The sequence below is a fragment of the Apostichopus japonicus genome, chromosome 9 (assembly GCF_037975245.1).
Source record: "Apostichopus japonicus isolate 1M-3 chromosome 9, ASM3797524v1, whole genome shotgun sequence".
Lineage (NCBI taxonomy): Eukaryota > Metazoa > Echinodermata > Holothuroidea > Aspidochirotida > Stichopodidae > Apostichopus > Apostichopus japonicus.
Genome location: NC_092569.1, coordinates 28,050,003 through 28,065,431, shown reverse-complemented (window position 1 = coordinate 28,065,431; position 15,429 = coordinate 28,050,003). Strand labels below are relative to the sequence as shown.

At 39.0% G+C, this 15,429-nt stretch overlaps 3 protein-coding genes across 12 annotated transcripts in view; 2 read left to right on the top strand and 1 right to left on the bottom strand.

Moving 5' to 3' along the window:
* Nucleotides 1-15,429, top strand: part of LOC139974369 (fibrinogen-like protein A) — a 132,133-nt gene that overhangs the window by 33,658 nt on the left and 83,046 nt on the right. For 2 of the 10 annotated variants that reach the window (XM_071981462.1, XM_071981466.1), the window contains exons 2-3: nt 10,719-10,784; nt 13,073-13,159. The exons of 2 other annotated variants lie outside the window; for them this stretch is intronic. In XM_071981462.1, the coding sequence (XP_071837563.1) occupies nt 10,719-10,784; nt 13,073-13,159 (153 nt within the window). 6 more of the 10 variants (XM_071981461.1, XM_071981465.1, XM_071981467.1 and 3 more) reach the window with 6 other exon arrangements.
* Nucleotides 1-15,429, bottom strand: part of LOC139974371 (NADH dehydrogenase [ubiquinone] iron-sulfur protein 5-like) — a 47,762-nt gene that overhangs the window by 8,749 nt on the left and 23,584 nt on the right. The window lies entirely within an intron of this gene.
* Nucleotides 1-15,429, top strand: part of LOC139974370 (ryncolin-2-like) — a 109,960-nt gene that overhangs the window by 78,369 nt on the left and 16,162 nt on the right. The window lies entirely within an intron of this gene.

Sequence of the window (15,429 nt, the reverse complement as noted above, 5' to 3'; positions counted from 1 at the left end):
TTACTCATCTTCGTTTTGCAAGCGCCGTACGTGCTCCACCGTTTATGGGAACATGAGGTATCTGGAAACATGATAGTCGTACCCATTACCACACAAAGAACAATGAAATAAGGCTAAGTTGAAAGGTTTGCAAATTACGTTATAAACAAGGTACATTAAATTTGTGGCACACACAATTTTCTGTGATGGGAAAAATGTTTGGTTTATAATTTACTAATTTTGAGAAGCAGATTGATTAGTTAAGACTTCAGTGAGAATCGAGTTACAGTAGGTGTATAAGTAATACATAACTTGGTGCATGGTGATACTTACAAACCATGCACAAGCAAAAGAGGATCTTAAATCTAACAACTTGCAATATCCAATTCATATGATGATGGTTGGTAATAGTGCCCAATCAGAAGAATGACTAAATGATGATTTTGACAGAAAAGTTGTATAAAATTAGGAAGCATTGCTAATTAATCCCAGTTGAAAATATAGGTGAGGATATCACATATAACGCCATCAGATAACCACGGCCTATAGATGTATTAGCTGCATTCGTTAGTGATAGTACAATGATCCTATTTTACCTTAGAAAGAACGATAAAGAAGGAGAACAAGATGGTGTGTTGGGGGGGGGGGTGGATGTAGAGAGAAGAACATTGTAGTTGTTCACAAAGTTTAGAGCATTGTAGTAGTTAACAAACATTAACTCATTTTAATTAACATTAGCTCCTGCGTGATTGCTGTGACACTTCACGTGCATGCATGGGCGTTGATTTACTTCTCAAAGTTGGTAAGGCGAGGGGAAGGGAGGTGGGGGGGGAGGGTGAAGCAGTTTCGTAGGACACCCCGTCATAATCCCGAGGGGGTTGGGAATCTTTCCAACAGGAATGTTCAATGGGACATTGATAATTTTATCTTTTACAAATTGAAAAATGTAACTATTTTCTTCGGGAATTTCAACTTTTTCACGAAATTCTTATTTGGGTTTTCCCCCAATCTTTTGATATTCTATACAGACAATTTCCAAATAAACTGGACAAAACACACAAGGGGGAAGGGGCTTCAAGATATATGATTAATTTTAGCTTATATTGGCTTGGTAAAACCTCGAATCTTCCAGTGAGTGGATCGCAGGCGGTCTGTGATAACGTCGCGGTAAATATTCCGAAGGAAAAACACGACCGTACTGTTGAGTGGATATAAAATCTATATGGAATGATATCATAAGTACAGTATAATATGTATTTTCACAAAAGGGTAGGTGCCTAAAGTCCCTTCTGAGGGCTTTGATTATTTGCATGTTTGTAGTTATCATACTTTTCTTATTTCTTTAATCTCGCCTATTACTGTACGAACATGATATAGTATGATACCGAATCAAATTTATTAAACTCTTTTGAATAAAACTGTTATATACTTACATGAGTTCGATGCAGTTCAGTTACTCTTAAATTAATATCATTTCATTCAATAAATAGTAGAGTGTGCGCGTGTCTTGTATAATAACATATGCTATCATGCTACAATTGAATATAACTTTAATTTTCTGAACTACAGTATTTTGTAGTTTTGTCAGCTAATTCTTTACACTTTTATTGAAGCCTAAAGTTAATGCTGTGTTAGCTCATCAAATATACCTGATGTATAGTAAATACTGATGGAAAGTCATATATGTCCAAATAACTCAACAGCATTATTTTGACATTTATTCTTCTTTTCTCTCCGTCTCAAAAAGAAAAGAAAAGACTATAGAAAAAGTAGATTTCCATCTTGTGTTTCAACACGTTACTTGTTAAGATTAATTTCAATTTTATTTCAATCAATCGCAATAACCAAACGATATGCTATGAGATACAATTAAACAGAAGTCGAGTGACATAAAAAAATGTGAAATAATGAAACAGTTTATTAAATCACAAAGAGTACAGTAGAACATACTCTGAAAAGAAAATTGATGGATTGAGACAATTAGACAAATTTAAGAAGACCCCCCCCCCCAACGTATCCGCATCACTACGCACCAGACTGAAGCGAGCCGTATGATCAAGATTTGTGGGGAAAAGACTTGAAAATGTAGGTATACTTAGATAAAAATATAATTTGTAATGAGTGTAAAGTTAGCAACGCTATGTACATACTTTATGCGGCAACTCATGGCCAGAGTTCCAGATCTGAGGAGCTTTAAATACAATGTTGGTTATGTTAGCTAACTCATTTAAGAAGTTAAGTCTTCCTTGAATAAAAAAAAAGAAACAGTTTTTCTCAATCGTACCCTCTAATTATTTAGCGCAGGCAAGAACAAATGATATTACTGTAGAACACTATACAAAGTTGATCAACTTATTTCCCCAATGGCAATGCGTTACCATCAAGAATCATAAGTCCGGGAAGAAATATATGACGTGTTATTACGCTTTACGTTAAAACTTAACTTAAACTTGGTCCTTTCTTCATTTTTAATGATTAATCATAAACATATAGCAGGCAGCGACACAAAGGTTTGTTTTTTAGTTACTGCTATTCATTATTGCAGCGAGTATGGTAATATAGATGCCCCGTTTGTGCAATATTAATCTTAATAAACCTCATACATACATGAAGGAGGGACTTTTTAATTTGAAAAATCTTTATGATTAATCGTTTGCAAGCTAACGACCGACTAAATGGAAATATCGACAAGGCACATTGTTCCTACTGAGATGTACTTACTAAATGAATAAAGAAAATATGGATTTTAGCCTAACCCTGCTGATGTAAACAACACACCACCCGAGATTAACGAGGTACATTCATTAAACTGAAATACGCCTAACAGCCATTCTGCGTCTGCTCTTGGTCCATTTGGGAAGCTGAATTTGATGCAACTCTCTGCTTTGGGGTAATATTTAGGGACGAATTCACTAAGTCGTAATTCAGAACATTATATCTAAGATATCATCTGCTGTTACTCAAAACCAGAACGGAGAAAGATGGAGCTTAGTAAATCCACCATTTTGAAGCTTTTTATATTCACTATTATATCAGTTTCTCTGACCAGAGGTAAGTCTATTTTCTGACTTAATCATGGTTTTCTATAATTATAGTCCCTTTGAAAATCATGGATGACTGTACTGTATGTTATAATATATAACTATATAACTATATATAACTATATATATATATATATAACTATATATATATATACAAAACGTACAAGTTCAGCAGCTGTCTACAATAAATTATCCAGATTACCATAGACCATTACAAACCTCTGAAACTAGTCCAATTGCATTATTTTCAATACAACTTTCATTATAATTGGAAAAGTGACCATTTATCCATTAGGGCATGCTCAGCAATCAAAGGGACATATTTTTCAATTGAAAGCATTTCCTTGTTAATACTCTGCCTTTCTGCTTCATTATGAATCAACACGAAACGTCATAGAAATACAACATTTTTATGGTCTCAAGTCAGTGTGAATGGACACAGTCTGTGATGATAAAGGGGAGCAAGGAAAATGGGTGAGGTAAAAGCAGGAAGAGGGATTATTCTTTACCGTGGATGTTGAATGGTATGAAGACATTGCATCTACACATGTCACGTTCTCCACGCCAGAATCTCCCTTTTATATATACTTACCAATGTAGGCCTACACAATACATCAGCTAGATAATAATCAGTTTGTTAAAATTGCATGTCTTCTATATTTAGAAGCTGTTAGAAGAGATAACTGATTAAAGTTACCCTGCAGTGTTAATGCATATTACTGCATATTTTGAGCCACATTTGCTCCTATTATTCATAACTTTTAATGTTTTTTATGACGTAAAGGGATGTTTAAGTGGTTAACTTTTATGTTTTAAAAAAAAAAATTATAGACATTTTTGACTGCCAAATTTGTTTAAAATAAACCACATAGAATAAGAGTATTTCTACAAAAGATCAAAGGGTGAACGTGATCCGACTTTCTGGTTTATGGGTAATATAATGAGATGGTACTTTTGCAAGCTTTGCAAGGGCAGAGGCATGATTTTAGCCAAACGATACAGAAAACTTGCTCGAATTTGTATTAGTCCATTGAGTATATCCATTTACGCCAGTGGCGTAGGAAGGTACTTTTGAGTGGGGGGGGGGTGGCCTCAGACTGATATGGCCGGCATGGGGGAGGGGTCTAAGGGGAGGGGGTGTCCCCTCCCCTTTGGATATTTTTTGCATTTCCAGGTGGCCTCAGATGCAATTTGGTGCAATATAGCACACTTTAACACCCACTCCATTTTGTAAATAATTTTACATTTTCACCTGGCCTTAGATGCAATTTGGTGCTCCAAATGAGATTTTTTTTCTGCCAAAATGTTCTGAGCACCATGGGCAGTTAGTTCCTCACTGATGATTATCCACATTCGCACAAACAAGTCATCACCATGTTGAGAATAAGATTGGAAAAAATCATGATATATTAATTTAATTTTTGAGTGTTATATTAGACTCGATCACTCCCTGATATACAGGATAGCGAAGCGGGGGAGGGGGGGGGGATGATACTTCCGCCTTCCCATATCTTTCACTGGGGGCTGGCGGCCCCAGCCCCCGGTTTCTACGCCCTTGATTTAAGCTATTGCTTCATGACTATAGAGAGTGGCAGTTTCTTGAAGACTCTAAATATAAAATATATTGGTGTACATATGCTGCATATGTCTGCTTATACCTGTCTATTGGTATCGCTTGTTTGCGAAGGCTGGACCTAAATTGTGGAATAAGCTTCCTGACAGCCTTAAAGAAGTCCAAAATGCTGCTACTTTTAAGAGGCAATTAAAACAGGCTTATTTGTCAATGGTTCTGATTTCAGCCAAAATCTCGACCAGGTTTAACTTTTGTATCGTTACTTCGAGATTTATTTAGTTGTTTTCCAGCACAGCAGTGCACACAGTTTTCTGTAGTAGTTGTGCTTATAAGCCTTTATTATTATTATTATTATTATTGCAACAATAAGGTGTGTATTACGCGGACTGAAAACGTAATTTTATATTATTTGCGATTACTTTAGTTATCTGCCATATAGCATACAAGAAATTCATAATTATTTGAAGTTATGTTCATTTTGATTCAATAATTTTAATACAATTATGTGAATTATAGGCACAGTAGAACAGAAAGAAATATACAGTTTCCCGCGTGTAAAGAAAATGAAACATTTCTATATATTTTTCTCGACATACATAGTGATCTAAGTGATGATTTAGTGGTCAGTTTAATTGGTCAAGCACTCTTTGGACCGGGCAAGACGCATTATGGTACTTTTCTACAATGTCCTTAGAGTTCATGTTAACCATCGGTTTGGTGGTCCAAGGCGTGCTGCATGGATTAGGGCCCAAGGCTTTTTCGTGGTCCCGTTACACTCAATAAAGAAGTAATTATTTAGTGGTCATTTGAATTGGTCAAGCACGCTTTGGACCGGGCAAGACGCATTATGGTACCCGTCTACAATGTCCTTAGAGTTCATGTTAACCATCGGTTTGGTGATCCAAGGCGTGCTGCATGGATTAGGGCCCAAAGCTTTTTTTGTGGTCCCGTTACACTCAATAAAGAAGTAATTATTTAGTGGTCATTTGAATTGGTCAAGCACGCTTTGGACCGGGCAAGACGCATTATGGTACCCTTCTACAATGTCCTTAGAGTTCATGTTAACCATCGGTTTGGTGATCCAAGGCGTGCTGCATGGATTAGGGCCCAAAGCTTTTTTTGTGGTCCCGTTACACTCAATAAAGAAGTAATTATTTAGTGGTCATTTAAATTGGTCAAGCACTCTTTGGACCGGGCAAGACGCATTATGGAACCCTTCTACATTGTCATTAGCGTTCATATTACCCATTGGTTGGGTGGTCAAAGGCGTGCTGCATGGATGAGGGCCCAAAGCGTTTTCGTGGTCCCATTACAGTCATTGAAGAAGTAATTATTAAGTGGTCATTTAAATTGGTCAAGCACTCTTTGGACCGGGCAAGACGCATTATGGTACCCTTCTACAATGTCCTTGGACTTTCTATGACCCATTGGTTATGTGGTCCAAGGCGTGCTGGTCTTGACTGGGGCCTAAAGATTTTTGCAGGTCCATTTACATTCATAAACGAAGTGATGATTTAGTGGTCAGTTTAATTGGTCAAGCACTCTTTGGACCGGGCAAGACGCATTATGGTACTCTTCTACAATGTCCTTAGAGTTCATGTTAACCATCGGTTTGGTGGTCCAAGGCGTGCTGCATGGATTAGGGCCCAAGGCTTTTTCGTGGTCCCGTTACACTCAATAAAGAAGTAATTATTTAGTGGTCATTTGAATTGGTCAAGCACGCTTTGGACCGGGCAAGACGCATTATGGTACCCGTCTACAATGTCCTTAGAGTTCATGTTAACCATCGGTTTGGTGATCCAAGGCGTGCTGCATTGATTAGGGCCCAAAGCTTTTTTTGTGGTCCCGTTACACTCAATAAAGAAGTAATTATTTAGTGGTCATTTGAATTGGTCAAGCACGCTTTGGACCGGGCAAGACGCATTATGGTACCCTTCTACAATGTCAATAGAGTTCATGTTAACCATCGGTTTGGTGATGCAAGGCGTGCTGCATGGATTAGGGCCCAAAGCTTTTTTTGTGGTCCCGTTACACTCAATAAAGAAGTAATTATTTAGTGGTCATTTGAATTGGTCAAGCACGCTTTGGACCGGGCAAGACGCATTATGGTACCCTTCTACATTGTCATTAGCGTTCATATTACCCATTGGTTGGGTGGTCAAAGGCGTGCTGCATGGATGAGGGCCCAAAGCGTTTTCGTGGTCCCATTACAGTCATTGAAGAAGTAATTATTAAGTGGTCATTTAAATTGGTCAAGCACGCTTTGGACCGGGCAAGATGCATTATGGTACCCTTCTACAATGTCCTTAGAGTTCATGTTACCCATCGGTTTGGTGGTCCAAGGCGTGCTGCATGGATAAGGGCCCAAAGCTTTTTCGTGGTCCCTTTTCAGGCATTAAAAATGTAATGATTTAATGGTCATTTGAATTGGTCAAGCACTCTTTGGACCGGGCAAGACGCATTATGGTACCCTTCTACAATGTCCTTGGACTTTCTATGACCCATTGGTTATGTGGTCCAAGGCGTGCTGGTCTTGACTGGGGCCTAAAGATTTTTGCAAGTCCATTTACATTCATAAACGAAGTGATGATTTAGTGGTCAGTTTATCTGGTCAAGCACTCTTTGGACCGGGCAAGACGCATTATGGTACTCTTCTACAATGTCCTTAGAGTTCATGTTAACCATCGGTTTGGTGGTCCAAGGCGTGCTGCATGGATTAGGGCCCAAGGCTTTTTCGTGGTCCCGTTACACTCAATAAAGAAGTAATTATTTAGTGGTCATTTGAATTGGTCAAGCACGCTTTGGACCGGGCAAGACGCATTATGGTACCCGTCTACAATGTCCTTAGAGTTCATGTTAACCATCGGTTTGGTGGTCCAAGGCGTGCTGCATTGATTAGGGCCCAAAGCTTTTTTTGTGGTCCCGTTACACTCAATAAAGGAGTAATTATTTAGTGGTCATTTGAATTGGTCAAGCACGCTTTGGACCGGGCAAGACGCATTATGGTACCCTTCTACAATGTCCCTAGAGTTCATGTTAACCATCGGTTTGGTGGTCCAAGGCGTGCTGCATGGATTAGGGCCCAAAGCTTTTTTTGTGGTCCCGTTACACTCAATAAAGAAGTAATTATTTAGTGGTCATTTGAATTGGTCAAGCACGCTTTGGACCGGGCAAGACGCATTATGGTACCCGTCTACAATGTCCTTAGAGTTCATGTTAACCATCGGTTTGGTGATCCAAGGCGTGCTGCATTGATTAGGGCCCAAAGCTTTTTTTGTGGTCCCGTTACACTCAATAAAGGAGTAATTATTTAGTGGTCATTTGAATTGGTCAAGCACGCTTTTGACCGGGCAAGACGCATTATGGTACCCTTCTACAATGTCCCTAGAGTTCATGTTAACCATCGGTTTGGTGGTCCAAGGCGTGCTGCATGGATTAGGGCCCAAAGCTTTTTTTGTGGTCCCGTTACACTCAATAAAGAAGTAATTATTTAGTGGTCATTTAAATTGGTCAAGCACGCTTTGGACCGGGCAAGACGCATTATGGTACCCTTCTACAATGTCCCTAGAGTTCATGTTAACCATCGGTTTGGTGGTCCAAGGCGTGCTGCATGGATTAGGCCCCAAGGCTTTTTCGTGGTCCGGTTACACTCAATAAAGAAGTAATTATTTAGTGGTCATTTGAATTGGTCAAGCACGCTTTGGACCGGGCAAGACGCATTATGGTACCCGTCTACAATGTCCTTAGAGTTCATGTTAACCATCGGTTTGGTGGTCCAAGGCGTGCTGCATGGATTAGGGCCCAAAGCTTTTTCGTGGTCCCTTTTCACTCATTAAAAAAGTAATGATTTAATGGTCATTTAAATTGGTCAAGCACGCTTTGGACCGGGCAAGATGCATTATGGTACCCTTCTACAATGTCCTTAGAGTTCATGTTACCCATCGGTTTGGTGGTCCAAGGCGTGCTGCATGGATTGGGCCCAAAGCTTTTTCGTGGTCCCTTTTCAGGCATTAAAAATGTAATGATTTAATGGTCATTTTAATTGGTCAAGCACTCTTTGGACCGGGCAAGACGCATTATGGTACTCTTCTACAATGTCCTTAGAGTTAATGTTACCCATTGGTTAGGTGGTCCAAGGCGTGCTGCATGGATTAGGGCCCAAAGCTTTTTCGTGGTCCCGTTACACTCATTAAAGAAGTAATGATTTAGTGGTCATTTAAATTGGTCAAGCACTCTTTGGACCGGGCAAGACGCATTATGGTACTCTTCTACAATGTCCTTAGAGTTAATGTTACCCATTGGTTAGGTGGTCCAAGGCGTGCTGCATGGATTAGGGCCCAAAGCTTTTTCGTGGTCCCGTTACACTCATTGAAGAAGTAATGATTTACTGGTCATTTAAATTGGTCAAGCACTCTTTGGACCGGGCAAGACGCATTATGGTACCCTTCTACAAGGTCCTCAGACTTCCCATGACCCATTCGTTGGGCGGTCGATCCAAGGCGTGCTGGATTTGATTAGGGCCCAAATGTTTTGATTTCAGTTCCCGTTACATTTAATTAAAAAAAAATGTTGATTAAATGGTCAGTTTAATTGGTCAAGCACTCTTTGGACCGGGCAAGACGCATTATGGTATCCTTCTACAATGTGTTAAGAATTCATATGACCCATTGGTAAGGTGGTCCAAGGCGTGCTAGTCTTGATTAGGGCCTAAAGTAATTTTTTTACATTAATTTAAGAGCTGATGAAGTACTGGTCATTTTAGTTGGTCAAAAACTATTTGGACCGGGCAAGATGCATTATGGTACCCTTCTACATAGTCATTAGAGTTCATATGACCCATGGGCCATAGATAAACCTCTTTCCACGACCATATGTTGAACATCTTGTAAGAAAGCTTTTGTCTTGCCAGAGGTATTACGTCGATACCATTGTCGAATACGTAACTGAATCGGTAGCAGTTACTCATTCGCGAATGTCGAACGAGGAACGGGGAATAAGTATCTAACTTCACACCGGTAAAGGCTATACTTATACTGTGTAGGGCCGGGCTAGGTACGTTGTACTGCATATGAAAAATGTGCCGTACGTACGTAGCCTACATGTAGGCCCGACGTTACTCGAAGTGAAGCCCAACAAAATGCCGTACTGTCGGGCGTTCGGTTGTAACAGTCATTCTTTCCGAGTAAAGAAAACACAGTTTTGGTTTTCACATCCGAAGAAGAAACCAGAATTTTTCAAGAAATGCACTCTTCTTGTTTCGGCATAACGTTGCGCAAACCGCAGTCACACCAGTCCGTAACTATTAACGAGCAGTAACAATACCTCATTAGGCCTAGGCTGTTCGTCATGGCCTACGTTTTGGTTCTTATCGTCATAGCTAAGTCCATTCTTTTCACTTTTGTTTGTAATTCTGCGGCGTTGAAACGTGGTTCATAATCGTATGGAACAAGTCTAGACATTAACACAAGCAAAGCACATTTTCAAATTGTTTTCATAATCTGACTTTCTGAGAGATACAGTAGCAATACTGAATATTAAATGTTTCCTAGCGAAATGTTACTTAGTGTTAGTTATAAGGCCGTGGCTATTCTTACGACTAGTCGTAACAATTAGTTATAAACTATTCTTACGACATCGGCGAATTCAACGAATTCAAAGTAAATAAAGCAACTGCGCATGTACTAGTAGGGGTAACCCTAACTCTAACCCCGAAATCCGATCCTAACCTTAACCCTAACCGGAAATTATTGTTACTCCTGTCGTAAAAATAGTACTCCTAGTTGTAAAAGTAGCCACGTTATAGCAACTGCGCATGCGCAAAAGAGAATTATTGTTACGACTAGTTGTAAGAATAGCCACTTTGTAGTTATAACTTATACACTGCACTTGCACAGCAAGTGTCTTGCCTTCAATTCTCCTTTCACTACATCTACATATAGACTGGTGTCCATTTCGCAAAGGATGTTTCGTGACATCACCAGACACGTGTCATGTGTTGCATATTAAATCTCTGCTAAGTACCTAGATGTTTTCACTTTGAAATTGTCAGCAGATGTTATTGAAATCAATTCTGGAGGCAAAGAGTTCTAATCCAGTAATGTTTCATGTGATTCATTATTCAACAGCTCGTTACAATCCTGGTCCATGCCCAGGGGCAGCACCGAAACCAGATGACCATGTTACAAAAGAAGGTAAGATAAAACAAAATAAATAGTTTGACTGGAACTTCCGTTACATTTCAGCAAAATCCAACCGAGTGATGTGCGCAGAATTTGAAATTTGGACCTGAATAAATGTCATATACTTGACTGACGATGGAGGTGAGGACAATCGTGACCTTGCCAGTGGCTTACCCATGTATACTCCAATAAAAGCAAGGGGATTAAGCCCCCCCCCCCCACTGCAGGATATAATAGTAATAATACACAAACTTGTTCAATTACTGTACAGTACAACGATAGCATGTATGTATGGTACAAACGATGCTTTTGAAAATTCATCAATATTGTTTCAAAATTTGCAAATTATAACACTCTGTGCATCTAAGCAACCTCCCTGCATACTTCGCAATAGGTATGGGTTATCACGCCTTATAGACTCCTCCCAGGATAACAAAACATCTTATTGTGGTCGGGCATTCCCCCTCCCTCTCGCACATTCCACTGTTTTTAATTCTTTTGGCATCTCTCGGGACTTATAGCCAGTTTCTGTTGTCGAGATGGTCACAGGAAGCTAACATTTTGATATGATCTTTGTACATATTATCTGTACCAGAGTTTCATCCATGCCAGCTAGCTATAATGCAAGCTTATTAACAAAAAGTGCTTAATTATATGTTTAAATTATATGTAGCACAGGCTTTCATAGACTATATGATAAAAAAGGTAAGATTGTGAAAGGTTTTTTTTATGGTTAAGTTTGTTCAAGTGTCATTTAGTCCACTTGATGTCGTATTTATGGAGAAACAAGGTCAAAATATTTCAAAAATCACAAATGTTATGTTGTCTCTGCATGCTTATTGACTTTATCATTATCATTATCATTTTTGGTTCCTTGCTTTAGCAAAAAAAGGCGTGTGTGTGTGTATGTATGTGCGTGTGTGTATGTGTGTGTGTGCGTCTGTGACACTTGCTTGGGTACGCTCTATCTCAATAAGGGAATGTTGGATTGAGGCCAAACTTGGACTATAGATCCGCCATATGGAAAAGGTGTGCCCTATTGTTTGCTGACGATACCACAGTATTCCTACAAAATAAGAACTTACGTGATACTCTTGCTGAAGCTGCTAGTGGTTTCTCAAACATTTCTGACTGGCTCAAAACAAATAAACTTTCTCTTAATATTCTAAAAACAAAATTACTGATTTTTGATAACAAGGTCCAAGACTCTAGTAACATTAATGTTATACTGGATGGGCATCAAGTTGATGCTTCACCTCATGCTAAATTTTTAGGGACAACCATTGATGAAAAGTTGACTTGGAAACAACACATCTCCGAGGTCAGCAAGAAGCTTTCTAAATCCAATGGTGTGATCAATAGACTAAAGAATTTTTTACCTAAGAAGTCACTTTTTACCCTGTATAATGCTCTTGTGCTTCCCCATCTCAACTGTAGTCTTCTTGTCTGGGGCAATACACAGCCAACTCTACTTAACAGTTTATTTAAGTTACAGAAACGTGTTATCCGCAATATAAACCAGACTCATTACATCTCGCATACTGCTCCTCTCTTTATAGACTCCAATACATTAACTTTATATGATTTGTGCAAGTACCAACTAGGGATATTTATGTACAAATTTCATCATGGTCTTCTCCCACCAGCATTCAATAACTTTTATACTTGCAATTCTAGTTATCACACTTATAACACTCGTTCGATGAATATGCTACACCATCCTTACTCTAGAACTAGTCTTAACCATGCTCAAATTCGTAGCACAGGTGTACCCTTCTGGAAATCTCTTAATCATGTCATTAAAATTTCTCCAACACTCAATACTTTTAAGCAAAAACTAAAACAATACCTATTGCATAGCAATCCATCTTAGTTGTACTTCCTGTTTTTCTTCTCTTCTGCTTCTGTCTCTTTTCATAAGATTTTGACTTTGTTGGTTTTTTCGGGGGATGGGGGTGGTGGGGTGGGTTTTGTACTTTGCACTTTCTTTGTTACAAAGGGACCAGACCAGAAAAGTATCCACTTATTTGTGGTTCCTCTACTTCCATCTCACATATATATTATTTCAATACTCTATATTTACTGTTTACTATATTTGATACCATCTATATTTTATCCTAATCTGTTCAAATGTAAAATAATGGAATGTAGAAATAAATTTAATTCAATTCAATTCAAATCAATGTCTGTACTGGTAAATATACATATATACCTGCTCTTTCAAACCTTTCCAATAACAACTTTTAAAGCTCTTCATCAGTATTTTATTTCCTTTCACATTTACTTTGACCTACTGATAGCTACCAATCTGTACTCAAGCAAACCTGTTGAGACCACCCCAAAGCAAACTTCAAGTGGTGAAACAACTGACTCGACTGTCAGGGAAGGTACAGTAAATGTAAATGTTAGGTATATGCAAGGGAAGAAGGAAGGATTCATGCTTACAAGTACACCTGAGCCTCTTTCTTTGAGACCATTGCCACTAGTTTTTTATTGATTTTTGTTACACTTTTTGGATCTGAATTGTGTTTATTAAAACAGCATGGCATCCTTGGTTGTCTTTAGTAAACACCATTTTTGCCATGACAAACTCTAACTCCTTGTAAGTTACACTACGTATTATTAGAGGCCACAACATTGTACATGTGTTTTATCACGTTTTTGTATTGCATTTCAGCATGAGCTGACTTAACAATGGTCTCTGCATGTTACTAGTAGACTACATAGTCCAGCCACTTTAATTAATCAGACTCAGATGATTACCACTGTGCAATAGAATTACAACCTTGACTGATAGAAATATATACATGTTTAAATAGTCTACAACATATCAACATTAATTCTGTACTTAAAGCCATCCTTTAAGCTAGCTGCTCACTGCCCCGACTGACCGACGTGACCCGACTGACCGACAATGACCCGACTGACCGACGTGACCCGACTGACCGACTTGACCTAACCCTACTCCACTGTTATGACTTAATTTTCAATAGTGGTAAAGACCCGTATAGTCTTTCAACTGACCCCTGCACATTTGAACTACATATATTAATGATGCGTGAAGACGTCCTCGTTAAGCTAGGTCACATGTGTCATGCAAAATTATTTCTCCATTTATAACTTTGCATAATTGGTTAAAACTGTTCAATTTCTGTACTGGTATATAGAAGGAAGGAGTCATGCTTACTAGTTCACCTGAGCCTCTTTCTTTGAGACCATTGCCACATTGTCTTTTATTGATTTGTGTTACACTTTTTGGATCTGAAATGTGTTTGTTACCTTGACAAACGACATATTTCCGACATTGCACATGAAGGATGTGCAGTAAAGAGAGCAAATTCATAGCATTGGAAAACCTGAGAAAGATTTTTTATTGCAATAAAACTTAAAACCTGGCCCCACTTGCCCTGACTGAACCCCCCTCCCCTGCCCGACTCTACTGTCGTAACCTTATTTTCAATAGTTGTTACGACCCATACTCTTACAACGCACCCCTGCACACTGGATGACTAGTGAGCACAGACATTGGTTCACTGTAATCACCATACCATCCTGACTTCACGCAAAGACAGTAGATTGCCCTCTTGGTTTTTTTTTTTTTTGTGTGTACGGTGACTCCCTGTGTTCCCTTAAAGACCAACTATGGAGACTTTTCAATGAACATAAAATCCCACCATTTTGCATGTATATAATCCCTAACTCACTCCAATTACATTGCTGTAATTAACTGTACCAATTTCGGACGTTAACTACGTGAAAAATGGGAAGAAAGGTCAGCTTTTAAGGAAACCTATTTCAGACATTCCTGAAACATTCCTAAGACATCAGGTGACCATGTGACGTCACTGTTGGTATAACGCACTCACAACAATACTTTTAGTGTGTAAAGTTTTATACTTGAGCTGCCAAAAACATCAACGATAGTACTCCTTTTTCCGCCGAAATGCCAGAATTCTGTGTTGTTGGAGGTTGTAGTTATACCTCAGCCAACAAAAGCATCAGCTTTTTTAGCTTTCCGAGTAGAAGAACCGACGTAAAACGCCGTAGACTTTGGATCAATTTTGTGAGATCCACGAGGAAAGATTTGTCAGCACCCGGAGTATCTCATGCCCATGAGTCCACATGCATGACCCTGCCTCTGTGTATGCTGCAAAAGTCTCATTCTGAGAAACTTATATACTTTTGACAGCTGTGGCGGACATCTATAGCTAATGTGAAATTGACCCTTTCAAGTCTCCTCGTAAACACGCCCTGGCCGTTCTTACATGTAACATTATATCACGCATATGTAGACCGTGTATGTAGACCGTGCATATAGGGTAGCATTGTTAGTACATGTAGTGAGTTACAACTCCCACGGGGTATGTAAATAGTCATGTTAGGATTTCATCGCATTTATCCATGTCATTTGTCGTATTCCAGTATCGTGAGTTTGTGATACATGTGTTATATTGTCCGTTATGTTTGTTCCGGCATCTGCATGGTCCAAGGAGTGGAATAAAACGGTAATATATAGCAATCGGACGTTTTATTTCGTTAGTGACTGTCTTGTGATTGTGGGATGTTACTGGTCAAGGCCTGTTTCAACTAGACCTAACTCTATGGAACTACACAAAGTCACGGTAGTATTTCGCCCAGGATTGAACGAGAAGCGTGG